The sequence below is a fragment of the Lepidochelys kempii genome, chromosome 3, assembly GCF_965140285.1.
Source record: "Lepidochelys kempii isolate rLepKem1 chromosome 3, rLepKem1.hap1, whole genome shotgun sequence".
In the NCBI taxonomy this organism is placed as follows: Eukaryota; Metazoa; Chordata; order Testudines; family Cheloniidae; genus Lepidochelys; species Lepidochelys kempii.
The window spans coordinates 60,644,481-60,664,027 of record NC_136382.1 but is presented as its reverse complement, the minus strand read 5'-3'; the positions used below and the strand labels follow the sequence as shown (position 1 = coordinate 60,664,027).

Below are 19,547 nucleotides of genomic sequence, written 5' to 3'. Positions count from 1 at the left end.
TTCAGCTCAAGGAACTGGGACTAGATAGTCAAATGAGCTCATTTCCTATTTAGGCACCTAAATCAGGTCCAGATTTTCAGGAGCGTTCAGCATGTTGGGTGTTGCTGAGCTGTTTTTGGCCATAAATGTCACAGTGGGGGAATTTTTGGTGTTGAGCAATTTTGAAAATCTGACCCTAAAGCCACAATGGTCACTTTCTTTTTCTGGTTCTCATGCATTAGCCCAATGCTGATACACTTGTGCTTCCACACTGCAGCAGATTTTGACTGAACTGTAATTAAAACATTTCAAACTTCCCCATGTGGTTTGAAGGAGCCCCTTTTCCATATCTTTGCATTGATATTAATTATTTTAAAATAATTGAGTAATTTTTACCATGCACTAGTGGCAAAAAGAAAATTCAAGGGTCTGTATCACTAAAAACAAACTTAGAGACATGTAGGAAGCCTGGCTGACTGGGACAAATGATATTCACCTCCCTTGTATCCATGTTGAAACAGGATTTTAAGAGGTGACAGCCTTAAAGCAAGGTGATTCTGACAGTGTGTAGTTTCAGTTATGTGAAAACAAGATGGTGTTATGTGGGAATATTTATTTGGATCTTTTTTGCTCCCCAATATTTAAGGTAGCTGTGGTATGTTTTCAGTTTAGCATCTTTTTCTCCCTCTGAGCTAATAAGACAGGAGAAGCTTTCAGCAAACTAGAATGGACAGGATGGTCAAGAATAGAGTAAAACCGACTCAACATGTAGATTCATAAATAAGAATGATCTTAAATCATTCTTTTCAAGTCAAGCAATTGGCTGGGAATTTTTTAAAATCAAAACATTAGAAGAGATACATGAATTTGGTTCCTATATCTGAAAGCCACTGAAGCATATGAGGTCACCATCAGTGCACAGAGGGGGGTATTTGTGCAGTATTTTATGTTGCTCCTTGTCAGCATGTAGCATTGCTGTCTTTCAAACCAATGAAAACATATACATGGTGCAGGTTAACTTTGGTTCTTTAATTTTTCCAATACATTTGGATGGTACTCACTGAAGAGCTGGTAAAACAGTGGTTCTCAAACTTTTGTACTGGTGACCCCTTTCACATGCAAGCCTCTGAGTGTGACCCCCCACTTAATAAATTAAAAACACTTTTTTATATATTTAACACCGTTATAAATGCTGAAGGTAAAACAGGATTTGAGGTGGAGGCTGACAGCTTGCGACCCCCCATGTAATAACCTTGTGACCCCTGCGGGGTCACAACCCCCAGTTTGAGAACCCTGTGGTAAAATAATTCGGGACAGATTGTCAGCCTTGCACAGGGAAGCAAAACAGGTAGAGGACATAAGAATCCTTTCCTCTTTCATTGCACAAATGGTAGTAACAACTCAAGTGTCTTGTGCTTGGAGAGTGTGAGCCCTCCTAAGGAGAACAAGGAGAGGCAGAGCTGGATTATCATCTTCCCCACTCCTTGTACAGCCAGTAGAAGTGGCCTGGCTTGAAGCGGGAATGTTGCTGCCATCTTTGAAGGAGTGTGGTAGCAGCATCAATCTTCGAGCACGAGTGGAACATGGTGCTATTTCAGGCTCAATGCTTCTCAGACCTCCCTCTGAGCTGAAGCACCTCCAAACACCCACTAACAAGGGTGGTGGCTTAAAAGAACTCCTCCTACTTTGAAAGCATACCTCTGCCTGCAAAGAATTGACCTACCCCTTACCCTTACTGTAAATGAGAGTGCTGCTCTATTTTTCCTACCCAGTTTGTTTACTGTTTGTTTATAGTGAGTGTCTCTGTTTCCTGTGTCAAGCCAGCTAGGGCTTTATTTATTTATTTATTTTGGTTGTGTGGATTTTTCACACAGCAACCAGGCAAAGGAGAAGGAGAAGAGATTTTTTTTAAAAAAATGAAAAAACTAAAATAGGAAAATATTATTGTAAATACCACAAAAATTGTCAGTGTGACTCTGGGACTGGTTTAGTATCAGAAACTACTTTTAACTCATTTTTGAAACTGGCTAGATTTCAGAGGGACTGTGCCTTTCTTAAGCTGCAGTTCTGTCCTTTGGGTGGAATGATTACACAGTACTTAGATGGAGACTAGCATTGGTGTTCAAGCCTGAGCTCCCGTGACACAAAAGAGAGGGAGCTGCTGTGAGCGATTTGGTTCTCCGCTTTGGTCAATAGCCGAATTAGAGTTAGCAGGACACGCTGCAGGACAGGGCTCGTCTTTTGACTCTATTGCTGTGGATAGTGCTGCTGGTTTTGTCTTGGGTGTGCTTGTATTTGTTTGTATCTTCTTTTTTGCTCCCCCCCCACCAGTTTTTAAAAGTCAAACATAAAATTTAGCTGTAATCGTTTTCCATGTTTTAATTAAAGTGTAAAAAATCAGCCTCTAATACAAAAGCATTGTTTCCTGATTGTCTGTGTCTTATTTTCACTCTGAGCTAGCTGTAACACATTTCTAAGTAACCGTGAGGTTGTTGGGCCCCAAAGAGTGAAGGATTAGACTTTAATTTCCACATCATGCTGGAACAGTGCTATATCACTCTTAGGGCTGGGGCAGTGATACATCACTCCTGGGTCATTGGAAGGACAATGACAAGGGACTAGAAGGAAGAGCCAACAGCTGCATGTATTATCAGCATACCCATTTCCTGCCATTTTGGAAACAGAAAATCCATTGTTGTGGGAGTGTGACAGAGTGTGAATAGCTTACGGCTGACTCAGCACTCTGTGCACTTGGCAGTTTCCCCACATGGGCCAAATTGAGGAGATAATTGATTAAGGACTGGATGATTCACCAGTTAACAAGGTGATTCAACACCTCAGCTGAGAACAGTTAAAAGAGAAACTGGGGAAGGAAGAGCTACAGAAGCCCATGATTGTAAGGAGGGGGTGATTCCCCCATCTTGTGCCTAGGGAGAAGGTAAAAGGCATATGGGGTGCGGGACAAGGGTTTATATAACCTCTGTAGATAATGCAGCTGCTGTTGAACTTGGTTGTGGTGTTTGCAGCAAGGAATCCGGCCTCTGTACCCTCTGACAGGAAACAAAAATTGCTTAACAAAGATTAAGTGTGGTTCATAAGTTCACTGTGTATTTTACCTTGTGGGATACAAGCTTGGTTCTATATTGTTAACAATACAGAAATGATTAATGTTTATCTAATACCAAGGATTCTCCACTTCAGGAGCAAAGAAAGTTTTTGATAGGTCAGCTAGACTGCATTGCCTGCCTGGTAATCTTCCAGGCATGTTCTTGCTGTCACATGATGAAGCAAATGTTTAATAAGTGTAGACTAAAATTAATGGTGACAAGGTTTCTTTAAAGTCTACATTAAAGGTCATGAGCTGCTCTTCTAGAGGAATGGAAGAACTTCAGAGAGTGGAAAGCAGGAGAAAAAATATGCAAAGGACAAAATACCCATAACCCAATTCTTCAAGGAACTACATGTCTATGAAGAGGTGCTGGGTAAACCTCAACGTCCATGAAAGTTAATGTGAATCAAAGATACTTAGTACCCAGAAGTGGAGCGAACTCACTACCCCACAAAGTCAGGCCTGTTATGAGCCTTTTTTCCTAAACAGGTCAGTCACAACTACAGTGCTGCAATTTTCTGAGAATAAGGCATGTTCCATGCTAACATCCACTGTGGGACAAGTTACTCAGAACAGATGGAGAGGGGCAGGAGGAGTCTAGGCAATAACCCAGCTACTCCTGTCCCCTCCACACATGCTACACCTTAGAAAGGTGGTGCAGGTTGCTGGGGAGCTTAGGGCAGGTCTACACTACAAATTTACTTTGGTGCAACTGCAGCATGTCTGGTGAAGATGCTCTAAGCTGACGGGAGAAAGCTCTCCCCTTGGCTTAATAACTCCACCTCCCGCAAGAGGCAGTAGCTATGTCTGCAGGAGAAGCTTTCCTGCTGACATAGCACTGTCTACAAGGGGGATTAGGGTCAGTATAACTATGCTGCTCAGGAGTGTGGATTTTTCACATCCCTGAGCAACGTAGTTATATCAAAGTAAGTGTCTAGTGTAAACCTGGTCTTAAAAGGCATTGGATCAGTTATGCTGCCCCACTACAGCCCTGTGCCTTAATGGCACAGTCTGGCTCTATCCATTATACAGTACACTGTATTTGTAGGCTAAATTCTGATTTCACTGAAATCAATGCCAAAACTCCTATTGACATCCTAGTGGGAAACGAATTAGAGTCATGTACAGTGCAGTAAAAATAGCCAGCTACTTGAGTACTGTGATACCAGTGACTTTCTTTTAAAACCAAACTTTGTTGTAACATCAGATTAAAAAACAAGCATCCCAGATACCCAATTAGGTTGCATCATAATGAGGAAAAAAGCACTGTAGTGGTAGGTGGGCACTTTGCTATGTGAGAACACATGCACTGGGTGTACTAGGCTAGGAAGGACAGTAAATCCCCCCAAATAAGGCATATACATTTTTAATAGCGAGTGTTATTAACCATTGGAACAATTTACCAAAGTGTTTGGTGGATTCTGCATCACTGACAATGTTTAAATCAAGACTGGAAGTTTTTCTAGAAGTTAAGCTCTAGGAATTATTTTGGGGAAGTTCTCTGGCCTGTGTTACACAAGAAATTAGACTAGATGATCACAATGGACCCTTCCAGTCTTGGAATCTATGAAACAGACACAGATGAAATGATAAAAGTTTATTTTAAGTAGGTGGTGACCTAAATTCCTCTCCTGATTATCCCTCAGTCAGTATAGCCAAAATGCCTTTCCAGTTGAAGGCAGCTGGACATGACTCCCTGTGAAACAAGTCCATGCCACTCCTTAGCTAGATAAAGTGGATTGCTCAAGAGCAGCTAATGTAACTGAAAGTTTCGCTTGAAATCAATGAAGCCATCAAAGTGACACTAACATAAACCACATGCTTTGTACTCTGTGTCCACTGGATTTGCCCTGAAGGTTATATCACTAGTTTTGTGAAACTGTCTTGTTTTGAAGAACATTATATCAACTCACAATGACTGAGGAAGTTTCAGAAAATGTTTTGATAGGCAAATAGTTCCTAAATAGCAATTCTCACGCACAAAACTAAAGTACTTTTCTCAGTGGAGAAACTGTGTGGTCATTATAATTCACATGCTATAATGCTTTGTCGTGGATCTCTGGGGTGAGCGTCTCTCTGACCCTTAGACAATCTCTCTGAGAGTGTAACCCTTTAGTGCAAGGTCCTCCATTTTTGGCAAGACAGAGCCCAGTGGGTCCAGTACACGGAGGGCAGCTCTACACTACCGCTTAAATCGATATAAATTTCATCGCTCCAGGGTGTGAAAAACATTCCCCCTCTCCCCCGAGGGACACAAGTTTTGTGCTGTCCTGTGGTATTTAGATATTGCTTGTAATTATTAGCATTGGGAGCACTGGCTGTTAGGAGTCTGAAAGGACAGGAAACAGGAAGGAGAGGGGAGGAGTTGAGAGGCTGGGAGAAAGCTACAGAGGGTGCAGCAGCAGCTTGGTAAAGAGGTTTCCACTTTGAAAATAAAGTCCTGTTGAAGCTTGTTAGTACCTTGTCTGGTTGATACAACATGTCCACACCAGCCGATGTAGCGCTGTAGTGTAGACTTGCCCTGAGACTGGGCCTTTTGGCTTAGTTCTCCTATTTCTCACCATGGCTCTTTCAGCAAGTCCAAAAGAACCTGACTTCCTGTCAGAGACACTATCCCTTTGAGAGAGATGTTAGCAGTGACAGCCTGTTCAAAACAAGCCAGCAGTTATTAGTCAAAGGAAAGACAGTATGTAGGTCCTTAGGTTAGAATGGAAAAGAAAAGCGTGCAAGAGTGTCTATGGTAGCAACCCAACCTGTCTCTCTTGCCCAAGCATCCTGAATTCAAATCCATTACACTAAGCAGCAGAGTTCTTATGTCTGACCCCTAACATCTCAGTTCCTTGTTTCAAGCTTTAGACAGGCTGTTTTCACATGTTCAGCCTCCCTTGATTGGCAGTCATTCAAAATTTAATTGCTGCGTTGGTCCCAGTATAGTAGAGAGACAAGATGGGTGAGGTAATATGTTTTATTGGACCAACTTCTGTTGGTGAAAGAGAGACAATCTTTTGAGCTTATACAGCGCTCTTCTTCGGTGCTATGTAAGCTCAAAAGCTGGTCTCTTTCACCAGCAGAAGGTGGTCCAATAAAAGATATTACCTCATACACATAGGCGGCAAGCAATGGGGGCAAGGGAGGCTAAGCCTCTCCAAACCTTACGCTGCTATGGGGGGTGGGTGGGGATTAGTGGCAGATTTGGGGCCCCCAGAAAAATCTCCCCCCACCACGGTCCTGTGGCTGGAAGAGCTCTTGATCCCCGCTGTGGCAGTAGGGGAACAGAGCTTTTCCAATCTCAGGGCCGCAGTGGGGGAGGGGAGTGGTGGTGGAAGGAGCGAGCAGGGGCCGGGGCCTCAGGGTGGAAAAGGTGGAGTGGGGACAGAACGTGGGCGGAGCTGCAGGCATAAGGGGCAGAATGGGAGAGGGGCTCCAAGCTCCAGCCAGGGCAGAGAGCTCTGCCATGCAGGGCCAACCTCTCAGCCTCCCCCCCACGGCCCTGACCGAGCTCTCAGCCCCCTGGCTGGGGTGATAGGAGGGAGGGTCCAAGAGCAGTGAGCGGGGATGGAGCCTTGGTCAGAAGAGCTGGGACAGGGGGCTAGCCTCCTCAACAGGAAGCTTCACCCGCTTACCCATGCTTATCCACCTTGTCTCATTAAAAGTAATGTCCAGTTGTTGGTCGTCCTTTATATTGCCACGGTAACTCCATTCATATGTTGTTGAAGTCCTTGATAGCTCATTCATACCAACCCAGACATGCCTACCTGACCAACACTCTGATTTCCCTGTCCCAGAGGCTAATACACAATACGCAAGTAAGTGGGAAACTGAGTCATACATATTTTTTCATTTAAAATAATGCAGAAATTTCTCACATCCAGCACACATTTTATTGATGGGAAAAGAAAATCGTAAAGGTATACAAATAAATAATTTGATTTAAAAATATGAGAAAAAGAGAGAAATTAAGGCAACCAATACTGCACCTCAGAGAGCAGGTCTTTTTCTATTTTTTAAAGTGTTTTCTACAAACATAAAAAGTTCTTGTTCACCAAAGTAGGTTAGGGGATGTTTAGCCATCCATTCCATTGATAGTAGAAAGCAGTAATATACATTAGATATCAATATATTTTATACTACACCCCCCTCCCCCATTCTGTTTGTCAGAAACCAGACAGTGCCAATAGGGCCAAATCCAGGTTCTCCTCCGTGGCTGCTGTGCTCCCTGACATCAGCAGTGCTGTTCCAATGCATTGGGCAGGCAGGATGTGGAGCCTTGCACAGGGACCGTGAACCACTTGCATGGGTCTCACTGCACTCATGCTCACAGATGAGTTTAGGCTGGCAGAAAGAGGCAGGGGTGTGACCTGTGGATCCACCAGCTCTTCTCCCTACCTCATGGAGCATTGCTGGTGTTATTTCAAATAGAGCAGCCATGCAGTGCCCTGGGGGAGAGGGCACGTCCTCCCTGGTCCCGGTGAAGATCATCAGCCTGCAGCTTGGTTATCTAAGCACCAAGGCAAGAGTTTGTCCCGTGATACCGAGTGTACAGATACCCGTACTTAAACAGGTTTCAGAGTAACAGCCGTGTTAGTCCGTATTCGCAAAAAGAAAAGGAGTACTTGTGGCACCTTAGAGACGAACCAATTTATTTGAGCATGAGCTTCATCTGATGAAGTGAGCTGTAGCTCACGAAAGCTCATGCTCAAATAAATTGGTTCGTCTCTAAGGTGCCACAAGTACTCCTTTTCTTTCTGTACTTAAACAAGCACCTGACATCCTCCATCACAAAAGGACATGATCTTTCAATCCCCCTCTCCCCCCTGATAAATTACTTTACATTTGGTAAAGGTAAAAGGAATAAAACCCTCGTATTTAGTTTGATTTTTCAGATGTACAGGTAGTCTGTGACCCATAAGAGGAGAAGAAAGGCAGCTAGAGAGCATAGTGGGGTAGTGCTCTAGCCTTTTTTATTCCTGGAGACTTAGGAAACTGCAGAACTACAAAGGGTTAACGTTTGTTCCGTTCTTCATAGTGTTAGTCATTAGGGTTACATTCTCTTCTGGCTACATGTGTAGCATAACTCAAATTGGCATCGGAGTGTTTTGTAAAACCAAAGCCAGGGATGACTCAAATCTGTGTTTCATAGTACCCGAATGCCAAACTTTGAGGGAGAGGAATTTCGAGAAATGGCTTCAGGTTGGACTCATCTCTAAAAAGCCTTTTATAGGACATACATGCAGTGTATTGTTAGCCTGTCACAGAAACACAGCACTCCCGTATGGTGTTTCTCTTCTTCAGATCTACTGTTAATCTTCAGATGACAATTTGTGTCCACAGCCAATGACCATAGTATGGGTCCAAATCAGCAGTCTTTTTTTGAACTCTCACGCTATTTTTTGTTTTGAGAAGAGAAACCACTATATAGCCAAAATCAGCATGTTTGATTATCATAAGGACTCTCTGCTAGGTTCAGAAAAATCTTTGCATGATCTGATTCTAATAAACCCACAGCTAATGTAACAATATATTCCAATCTGGCCTGTTATTCCAGGAACCCTAGTGAGGTTATATAACAATAGATAGAAGAAAAAGGGTTGGAACAACGGATAGTCTACCCTCTCCTGACATTCTACTCAGCAAATTACTCACAAAGATTTCTTACAATAAAAGGAAAGAACATTTCAAAAAAACTTGTATGTGTTAACTTTTGAAAACTGAAGAATCTATGTATGCCCAGAACAATAATATAGGTTCCAGTAAATAATCACAGCATTCATCTTTTCCTTATTATTTATAGGACACTCTACTGTGGCCTACGCCACTTCCTGCAGCGCCCATTGGCCAGGAACAGCGAACCGCAGCCACTGGTAGCTGCGGGCAGCCATGCAAATGTGAACAAACTGTCTGGCGGCCTGCCAGAGGATTACCCTGACGGGCTGCGTGCGGCCCGAGGGCTGCAGATTGCCCACCACTGCTCTAAAACCACGAAATCATTCACTCTCAAGTCTAAACCATGAAAAATGTTTTAGGTGCTCTTGTGGCTGGAGGCTGCACACCAGAGGGACTCAAAAGGAAATACATAGAAAATAGAGACAAAGTAAATCCCAAGTGCTCCGTCTTGGAGAGGAAACATGGTTATGGAGTTTAAAACCCATTACAACCAAACAAATTGAGTAGCCCTATCTGAAAGGAAACATAGTATAGTGTTTATTTTTCCATTATAAACCTGAGACCCAAAAGATTTCCTGAACTCCTCAGGTATTGTTCATGCTCATAATGGAGATCTGTTTTTAGAAAACATAGTTCTTGTGATAAATCTAAACTGTCTGGTGAATAATATACTGTGTAGGCTTTCAGGAAGTTAGTAGCTATTGTATACCTGTATCACATATTGTCTGGGTGGAAATAACCCTACAATGCAAGCAACCTCATTATGAGACTCTCTTGCTTAAAAACACTGGGCTGGATTCTCTTCTCAGGATAGACTTCATTGAATTCAACAGCATTAAACCAGTATATAACAGATGAAAATGAAAAAAAAAAAACAATCAGGCACACTGTGAATGACATTACGAAAAATTAAGGCTAATCTAAACAAGATATTTATAGCACTGTCTAGAATCAACTTAAGTGTAAATCCTTCTAGGCTCTATGTGAGGGTATGTCTACACTACGGAATAAGGTCGAATTTATAGAAGTCAGTTTTTTAGAAATCGATTTTATATATTCGAGTGTGTGTGTCTCCACAGAAAATGCTCTAAGTGCATTAAGTGCATTAACTCGGCGGAGCGCTTCCACAGTACCAAGGCAAGCGTCAACTTCCGGAGTGTTGCACTGTGGGTAGGTATCCCACAGTTCCCGCAGTCTCCACTGCCCATTGGAATTCTGGGTTGAGATTCCAATGCCTGATGGGGCTAAAGCATTGTCGCGGGTGGTTCTGGGTACATATCGTCAGGCCCCCGTTCCCTCCTTCCCTCCCTCCGTGAAAGCAGCAGCAGACAATCGTTTCGCGCCTTTTTTCTTGAGTTACCTGTGCAGACGCCATACCACAGCAAGCAGGGAGCCCACTCAGGTAACCGTCACCGTATGTCTCCTGGGTGCTGGCAGACGTGGTACTGCATTGCTACACAGCAGCAGCAACCCATTGCCTTGTGGCAGCAGATGGTACAATAGGACTGGTAGCCATCATCATCATGTCCGAGGTGCTCCTGGCCACGTCGGCCAGGAGCACCTGGGCAGACCTGGGTGCAGGGACTACATTAGAAGTGACTTGACCAGGTCATTCTCTTTAGTCCTGCAGTCAGTCCTATTGAACCATCTTATGGTGAGCAGGCAGGCGATACGGATTGCTAGCAGTCCTATTGTACCATCTTCTGCCGAGCAGCCATGAGATGTGGATGGCATGCAGTCCTTCTGCACCGTCTGCTGCCAGCCAAAGATGTAAAAGATAGATGGAGTGGATCAAAATAAGAAATAGACCAGATTTGTTTTGTACTCATTTGCTTCCCCCTCAGCCCCCATCTAGGGGACTCATTCCTCTAGGTCACACTGCAGTCACTCACAGAGAAGGTGCAGCGAGGTAAATCTAGCCATGTATCAATCAGAGGCCAGACCAACCTGCTTGTTCCAATAAGAACAATTACTTAGGTGCACCATTTCTTATTGGAACCCTCCGTGAAATCCTGCCTGAAATACTCATTGATGTAAAGCCACCCCCTTTGTTGATTTTAATTCCCTGTAAGCCAACCCTGTAAGCCATGTCGTCAGTCGCCCCCCCTCCGTCAGAGCAACGGCAGACAATCGTTCCGCGCCTTTTTTCTGTGAGGACGCCATACCAAGGCAAGCATGGAGGCTTTTGCAATTAGGAGCACATTAGACACCACATGCATTATCCAGCATTATATGTAGCACCAGAACCTGGCAGAGCGATACCGGGCGAGGAGGCGACGTCAGCGTGGTCATGTGAGTGATCAGGACATGGACACATATTTCTCTGAAAGCATGGGCCCTGCCAATGCATGCATCATGGTGCTAATGGGGCAGGTTCATGCTGTGGAACACCGATTCTGGGCTCGAAAACAAGCACAGACTGGTGGGACCTCATAGTGTTGCAGGTCTGGGACGATTCCCAGTGGCTGCAAAACTTTCGCATGCGTAAGGGCACTTTTATGGAACTTTGTGACTTGCTTTCCCCTGCCCTGAAGCGCATGAATACCAAGATGAGAGCAGCCCTCACAGTTGAGAAGCGAGTGGCGATAGCCTTGTGGAAGCTTGCAACACCAGACAGCTACCGGTCAGCTGGGAATCAATTTGGAGTGGGCAAATCTACTGTGGGGGCTGCTGTGATGCAAGTAGCCCATGCAATCAAAGATCTGCTGATATCAAGGGTAGTGTCCCTGGGAAATGTGCAGGTCATAGTGGATGGCTTTGCTGCAATGGGATTCCCTAACTGTGGTGGGGCCATAGACGGAACCCATATCCCTATCTTGGCACTGGAGCACCAAGCCGGTGAGTACATAAACCGCAAGGGGTACTTTTCAATAGTGCTGCAAGCTCTGGTGGATCACCAGGGACGTTTCACCAACATCAACGTGGGATGGTCGGGAAAGGTACATGACGCTTGCATCTTCAGGAACTCTGGTCTGTTTCAAAAGCTGCAGGAAGGGACTTTATTCCCAGAAGAGAAAATAACTGTTGGGGATGTTGAAATGCCTATAGTTATCCTTGGGGACCCAGCCTACCCATTAATGCCATGGCTCATGAAGCCGTACACAGGCCGCCTGGACAGTAGTCAGGAGCTGTTCAACTACAGGCTGAGCAAGTGCAGAATGGTGGTAGAATGTGCATTTGGACGTTTAAAGGCGCGCTGGCGCAGTTTACTGACTCGCTTAGACCTCAGTGAAACCAATATTCCCACTGTTATTACTGCTGGCTGTGCACTACACAATATCTGTGAGAGTAAGGGGGAGACGTTTATGGTGGGGTGGGAGGTTGAGGCAAATCACCTGGCTGCTGGTTACGCGCAGCCAGACACCAGGATGGTTAGAAGAGCACAGGAGGGCACGGTACGCATCAGAGAAGCTTTGAAAACCAGTTTCATGACTGGCCAGGCTACGGTCTGAAAGTTCTGTTTGTTTCTCCTTGATGAAACCCTCCGCCCCTTGGCTCAGTCTACTTCCCTGTAAGCTAACCACCCTCCTGTCCTCCCTTCGATCACCGCTTGCAGAGGCAATAAAGTCATTGTGGCTTCACATTCATGCATTCTTTATTCATTCATCACACAAATAGGGGGGTGACTACCAAGGTAGCCTAGAAGGGCTAGTGGAGGAGGGAAGGAAAATGCCACACAGCACTTTAAAAGTTTACAACTTTAAAATTTATTGAATGCCAGCCTTCTGTTTTTTGGGCAATCCTCTGTGGTGGAGTGGCTGGTTGGCTGGAGGCCCCCCCACCGCGTTCTTGGGCATCTGGGTGTGGAAGCTATGGAACTTGGGGAGGAGGGCGGTTGGTTACACAGGGGCTGTAGTGGCAGTCTGTGCTCCAGCTGCCTTTGCTGCAGCTCAACCATACACTGGAGCATACTGGTTTGATCCTCCAGCAGCCTCAGCATTGAATCCTGCCTCCTCTCATCACGCTGCCGCCACATTTGAGCTTCAGCCCTGTCTTCAGCCTGCCACTTACTCTCTTCAGCCCGTCACCTCTCCTTCCGGTCATTTTGTGCTTTCCTGCACTCTGACATTATTTGTCTCCACGGATTCGTCTGTGCTCTGTCAGTGTGGGAGGACAGCGTGAGCTCAGAACATTTCATCACGAGTGCGTTTTTTTCTTTTTTCTTTCTAATCTTCACTAGCCTCTGGGAAGGAGAAGATCCTGTGATCATTGAAACACATGCAGCTGGTGGAGGAAAAAAAAGGGACAACGGTATTTAAAAAGACACATTTTATAAAACAGTGGCTACACTCTTTCAGGGTAATCCTTGCTGTTAACATTACATACATAACACATGTGCTTTCGTTACAAGGTCGCATTTTGCCTCCTCCCACCGTGTGGCTACCCCCTCAACCCTCCACCCTCACCGTAGCTAACAGCGGGGAACATTTCTGTTCAGCCACAGACAAACAGCCCAGCAGGAACGGGCACCTCTGAGTGTCCCCTGAAGAAAAGCACCCTATTTCAACCAGGTGACCATGAATGATATCTCTCTCTCCTGAGGATAACAGAGAGATAAAGAACGGATGTTGTTTGAACGCCAGCAAACATACACTGCAATGCTTTGTTGTACAATGATTCCTGAGTACGTGTTACTGGCCTGGAGTGGTAAAGTGTCCTACCATGGAGGACGCAATAAGGCTGCCCTCCCCAGAAGCCTTTTGCAAAGGCTTTGGGAGTACATCCAGGAGAGCTGCAAATACCAGGGCAAATTAATCCTTTCACATGCTTGCTTTTAAACCATGTATAGTATTTTAAAAGGTACACTCACCGGAGGTCCCTTCTCCGCCTGCCGGGTCAGCCTTGGGTGGTTTCGGGGGGTACTGGCTCCAGGTCCAGGGTGAGAAACAGTTCCTGGCTGTCGGGAAAACCGGTTTCTCCACTTGCTTGCTGTGAGCTATCTACAACCTCATCATCATCATCATCATCATCGTCTTCGTCCTCAAAACCTGCTTCCGTGTTGCCTCTATCTCCATTGAAGGAGTCAAACAACACGGCTGGGGTAGTGGTGGCTGAACCCCCTAAAATGGCATGCAGCTCATCATAGAAGCGGCATGTTTGGAGCTCTGACCCGGAGCGGCCGTTCGCCCCTCTGGTTTTCTGGTAGGCTTGCCTCAGCTCCTTAAGTTTCACGCGGCACTGCTTCGGGTCCCTGTTATGGCCTCTGTCCTTCATGCCCTGGGAGATTTTGACAAAGGTTTTGGCATTTCGAAAACTGGAACGGAGTTCCGATAGCACGGATTCCTCTCCCCACACAGCGGTCAGATCCTGTACCTCCCGTTCAGTCCATGCTGGAGTTCTTTTGCGATTCTGGGACTCCATCATGGTCACCTCTGCTGATGAGCTCTGCATGGTCACCTGCAGCTTGCCACACTGGCCAAACAGGAAATGAGATTCAAAAGTTCGCGGTTCTTTTCCTGTCTACCTGGCCAGTGCATCTGAGTTGAGAGTGCTGTCCAGAGCGGTCACAATGGAGCACTCTGGAATAGCTCCCGGAGGCCAATACCATTGAATTGTGTCCACAGTACCCCAAATTCGACCCGGCAAGGCCGATTTAAGCGCTAATCCACTTGTCAGGGGTGGAGTAAGGAAATCGATTTTAAGAGCCCTTTAAGTCGAAATGAAGGGCTTCATCGTGTGGATGGGTGCAGGTTTACCTTGATTTAACACTGCTAAATTTGACCTAAAGTCCTAGTGTAGACCAGGGCTAAGATTACCCACACTGATTTGCCAGTGTACCTTAAGATTTGCAAAGTCATTACTGATCTGCTATTCTGGGTTTTTCATCAACACAGATTGGCAATTATACCAAACTGGTAGTACTTCTGGTGCTGAAAATCATCTCCTATGACTAGAGAACAAAGTGGAAACTAAAGTCAGAAGTGAATTTAGGCAAGTCTGAGAAAAATCTAGGGGCCTGATTCTATTCTTATTAACATGTATATCAAGAGTAATGCCGCTGAAGTCAATAAAATTATACCAGTTTTACCCCAGTATAAGTGATTAGAGAATCAAGCCCTAAGAATGTCAAAGAAAGTCTAGAGGGTATCTAAGATATCGTTATTTATACCTTCCTCTAGGTCCCTCAAACAGGTTTGTTATATTTATGCTCCATCTAAACTCCCTTCCACTCACTTCCACTTATTATATCTTCAACCCCTTTACACGTTAGTTCTGAATCTGCCTACCTAACCCAACCAAGTCTAAGGGAATCTAAATTGGCTCAACTCTCACGAAAAGGGGCCAGAAGACAGGAGTGTAACACAAAAAGAAACAGGGTGTGTGTAATAAAGTAAGTTGAAGAGGCCCCCCCTTCCTTTAACTTAAACTTTTTTATGCCTTCTTCTGAATGTTCAGCTTATAAATTACATCAGTTTAAAGTCTTACACATTAATAAGTAGGTCTAAGGAAGTCTGAGTTTTAGGGTGACAAAGTTAATGTAAGGGAGTCTAACTTATACCTCCTTACTCCTTAGCTCTGAATTTGGCCCTGAAACAGACCTCGAAATTCATTATTACTATTTTATAGTTCTATTACAGTAGCATCCAGAGTCTAAATCGTAACTGGGGACTCATGGTGCTAGGCACTCTAAAAATACTTAGAAAGACACAGTCCCTGCGTCAAACACCTTACCATAGCTTAGTGACACATGAAGGCTGGGAGGGTAGAGATATATGTCCAGATATATACACTTGACTATATTTTGCATTTTATAATTGAGTGCAAACAAATCCTACCTCCCCACCCGAGCCATAACTAACTGGCTGATTTCCAATAGGCATTGAGACCTAGGTGAGTCTCAAAGAGAGATGTGATGGAACAGAGGATAATGACCTTACTGATCAGATCAAGAAGGGAATTGTGTGCTTGGAGGGCAGCACAGAAGAAGACACAGAGATGTTTGTGAGAGAAGCTAACAAACTGACAGATGGGGCTGTTCTTGGCAGAGTGAAAACTGCATGGGAGGCAACTTGGTAAGAGCAGACATGTAGGGATGGACAGTGTGGTGAAGACACTTGAAAGTGAGGACTTCAACTTGGTGTAGTTAAAGGAGGCCCAATGGAAGGATTAAATGGTGTTTCTGTGGTCAGAGTGACATACAGAATAGATTATTTCAACAGCTCTGTTTAGTATGAACCCAGGAAGGTGACGTAGGTGTTAGGGAGGGATGGGGAGGTTGATGTCACAATAATCAAGACTGGAAATGATGAAGAGTGTCTGCATAAGAGGGTTATCTCAGTTACCAACATTGAACCCAACACGCCACAGATGAGAAGCTAGTTTGTCACATTCCGCCTTACTCTGTCTCTTAGAAAACTTACACTCAAGGTATATGCTTTTATAAATGTTAAGTACAGTCTTATCTTTCAGCTAACTCTCATGTTAAATCAAGATGTGCCTCCAAATCCTGGTGTTCTCATTTTTTCTTGCAGTGAGCCAAAAGAATGCTGAACGATAAAATAAAGAGACTGGAAAATTTTAGTTATCAGTTTCCCACATCATTTCAAGCACCGCAGAATGCAACTCATCTCAGTATGGTTACCATGTTTTAAGGCTCTATTAAGTTTATAATCAATATTTTGATTCATCGGCTTCCAAAGACAAACTTATTGATGTGGGGGAGCTTTTCAGCACTTTTGCACTGAGCATAACATTAATCTTGGTATTCAGAATGAAAAGATGGCTCTTCCTCTTCGCAATAATTCTGCTGTAGATCGAGTGTTCGTGTAAATAGTTTTACATGCTTAGAAAATGCATCTTTATAATTTTCTCTCTCTAGGTGGGGATGAGATCCCGAAACCAAGGTGGAGAAAGCTCTCCTAATGGGCATTTCTCCAGTTCTAAGCCCATTGTCAGCAATGCAGAGAATGAAAACCTTCAGGAAGATGCCAAGAAACAGAACAAATCTCATCAAAAGGAAGAGGAGGTCATGGTCTCAGGGACTGTAAAACGACACTTAAAATCACCAGCACCTGGTGAACGAAAGAACAAGAAATCCATAGAACTTTCTAAAGAGGACTTAATCCGGCTCCTCAGTATAATGGAAGGAGAATTGCAGGTAAATAAAACATCCTCTCTCTTATATAACTCTTCTGTGTCTTCTCCTTGTTACACTCTTCTCTGCGGGTATGTTTGCCCTTGGAATTGGGGAGATAATTCCCAGCTCCAGGAGACGTACTCACGCTAGACGTATTCACACTAACCCTCACCAAGCTATTGTACTAAATATGGCATGTAGCCACAGCAGGGCAAGCAGTGGGACAGGCTAGCTGCCCTGAGTACCTGCCTGTGAGACATCCTAGGCAGACACTTAGGGCAGATAGCCCCTCCTGCTGCTCATGCTGCCATGGCTACACTATATTTTTAGCATACTTGCTCAGTAAGAGCTAGTGCGAGGATGTCTCTTGCAGTTATGCATCACACCCCCAGCTCCAAATGTAGATGTACCTTGAGAGACTTGGATCTCAACATTGGCACACAAATTTAAGACAAAGGACTCCAAAGGAGGAGTAATCACAAATGGGATTGAGTGGGTTGAGGTGTTTAGTGCAGAAGTCACTATTAAGTACAGCCTTATTGAAATCCTCATTAGTGATTTGCAGATACTAAAGTGGGAGGAGTTGCAAACACCAGTCAGAAGAGAAAGAGAAATACTAAGAGGCCTAAAGAGATTAGGCATGTGGGCAGAAAACAACCAAATGAGATTCAGATGCAAACAAGTACAATGGGGGAAACAACCCAGAAGACAGTTATTCAGTGCAAGGGAGAAACCTGGAAATCAGTAATGCTGGAAAAGAACTTGAGGTGACAGTGGGGCAATACATGAAACAATTTAGCCTTTTTACTGCACTTGTGTTTATATTTGTGAACCACAGCAACACTCCAAAAGCTATGCCAATTATCCTGGCTGAGTTGACACATTTACCTACAGATGGGATGGTGCTATAACAGGGGGAATGGGATTTCTTTTCATAGTGGCATCCCCTCTCTGCATTTCTCCTAACAGTATCCATGTGCAGTTTAAATGAGGTCAGCTTTTTATCATCCACAGCCCCTTCTTTCCAGTGAACCACTATTACACAGCACTTTGTTATGCCCTGCTTTTCCTGCAAGCCACATTCGCTGGACTTTTCCTTTAGTTTTGGACTGATCCCTGTTGCCTCCCCGTTAATCCACTGGCAGGACACAATTATGTTGTGAGTGATCAACCAGTGAGAAACCTGGGTTACACCACCACTGCAAAAATATCAGGCCTGAGCTCATTACTGAACACTATTATTCCATCCAGTATTTCATCACCAAAATACCAAGGCACAGTCTAAGGTGCATTGATTGGTTGCTTTCTTAGTAGATATGTATAAAAGAAAAATAATCTTGTCAGCAGAGAAGAGAAACCAGCTTTTTTTTTTTTTCATTTAGCGGCAGAAACTAAATTGTTCTTTGGTTTTCAACTTTAATTTGTCACAAACAAAAGGCACCTTTCCAGAGGAATACAACTATAATTTTTCTATGACAAATGAAAATAAAGAGAATGCAATTCTGTCTGATTCAGTTTTACAAAAAGTCATGCTATTGCTTCTGGGGCAGAATTTCACGAGCCATGTGTACTGTTAAAAATGGGAAGATTTCACGTTGGATGAGATTTGCAACTATGTTTGAAAAGATCAGTGTTAATTTTTGCAAAGCAAAACTGTCACGCACAGCTGTCGTGTTGAATGCAGTCTGCTCTGATCAATCATTTAGCATATGTATAGTTTCCTGAAAGATTTAAGCAGAAATCAGTTCAATGGTTTGCATGCACCACTGATGCGGGAGGGATGAAATACACTTCTGTGGTGAAGACACAAGCCTACGTGGCAGGAGATTTGCTTCTATTCTTGGCTCTGTTGTAGAATCCTGTCTAACTTCGGTTAAGTCACTTACAGCCTGATCCCCAGTGCTTAATTTGTGCTGGGGCTTGCCAGGACTCAGTCCCGGCACTGCTAGGCTTGGCAGTTCATAGCCCCAGAACCTCTGGGCTTCTGTAGACAGCGCTGCTGCCAGCCACAGCACAGATGTAAGGGTGGCAATACACCATACCATGCCACCCTTACTTCTGTGCTGCTGCTGGCAACGGCACTGCCTTCAAACCTAGGTGCCCGGTCAGTAGCTGCCACTCTCTGGCTGCCCAGCTCTGAAGGCAGCATTGCTGGCAGCAGCAGTGCAGAAGTAACAGTACCACTCTCCCGCCACCCAGCTTGAGCCCCGCCACCTCTTTCGTTACAAATTAAGCATTGCTGATCCTGCTCCCATTCACATACATTCCTGTGGACTTCACTGGAGCCCAGCAGGGTCTTCAGTCTTTGTCTCTCACTTTGCATTGAGGGAGCAGAAAGATTAAAGGCCCATCCATCCACCCATTATCCTCATATGGCAACTGAGCACAATCATCATCTGAACTGCAGTAGCATCCAAAGTTCTCAGTCAAAATTGTAGTCTATTGTACTAGTCACTATTCAAACAAATGAATAGTCCCTGCCACACAGAGCTTAGAATCTACTGATACTTACCTACCCCACAAGAGGCCTGTGAAGCTAAATTTGTTCAAGTCTGTGAAGCACTTTGAGATCCTCAGGAGGAAGGTGCTATTGGAGTGGAAAGTATAAATTGTTAATCTGCAGGGTTTTTAATATAGCTTCAGAAACCAATTTGAATTATTTAACCAGTTATGCTAAATGCATTGAATTGTTAATGGAGTGGGCAGGCCAAAGAAGCC

The 19,547-nt window shown here is 44.4% G+C and overlaps 1 protein-coding gene across 6 annotated transcripts in view; it reads left to right on the top strand.

Moving 5' to 3' along the window:
- FILIP1 (filamin A interacting protein 1) overlaps positions 1-19,547 on the top strand; it is a 168,688-nt gene that overhangs the window by 44,501 nt on the left and 104,640 nt on the right. For 4 of the 6 annotated variants that reach the window (XM_073336473.2, XM_073336472.2, XM_073336467.2 and 1 more), the window contains exon 2: positions 16,572-16,850. In XM_073336473.2, the coding sequence (XP_073192574.1) occupies positions 16,578-16,850 (273 nt within the window). In that variant the 5' untranslated portion in view covers positions 16,572-16,577. Of the gene's footprint in view, positions 1-9,857; positions 9,923-16,571; positions 16,851-19,547 lie in introns of those variants that run through there. The other 2 variants (XM_073336468.2, XM_073336474.2) reach the window with 2 other exon arrangements.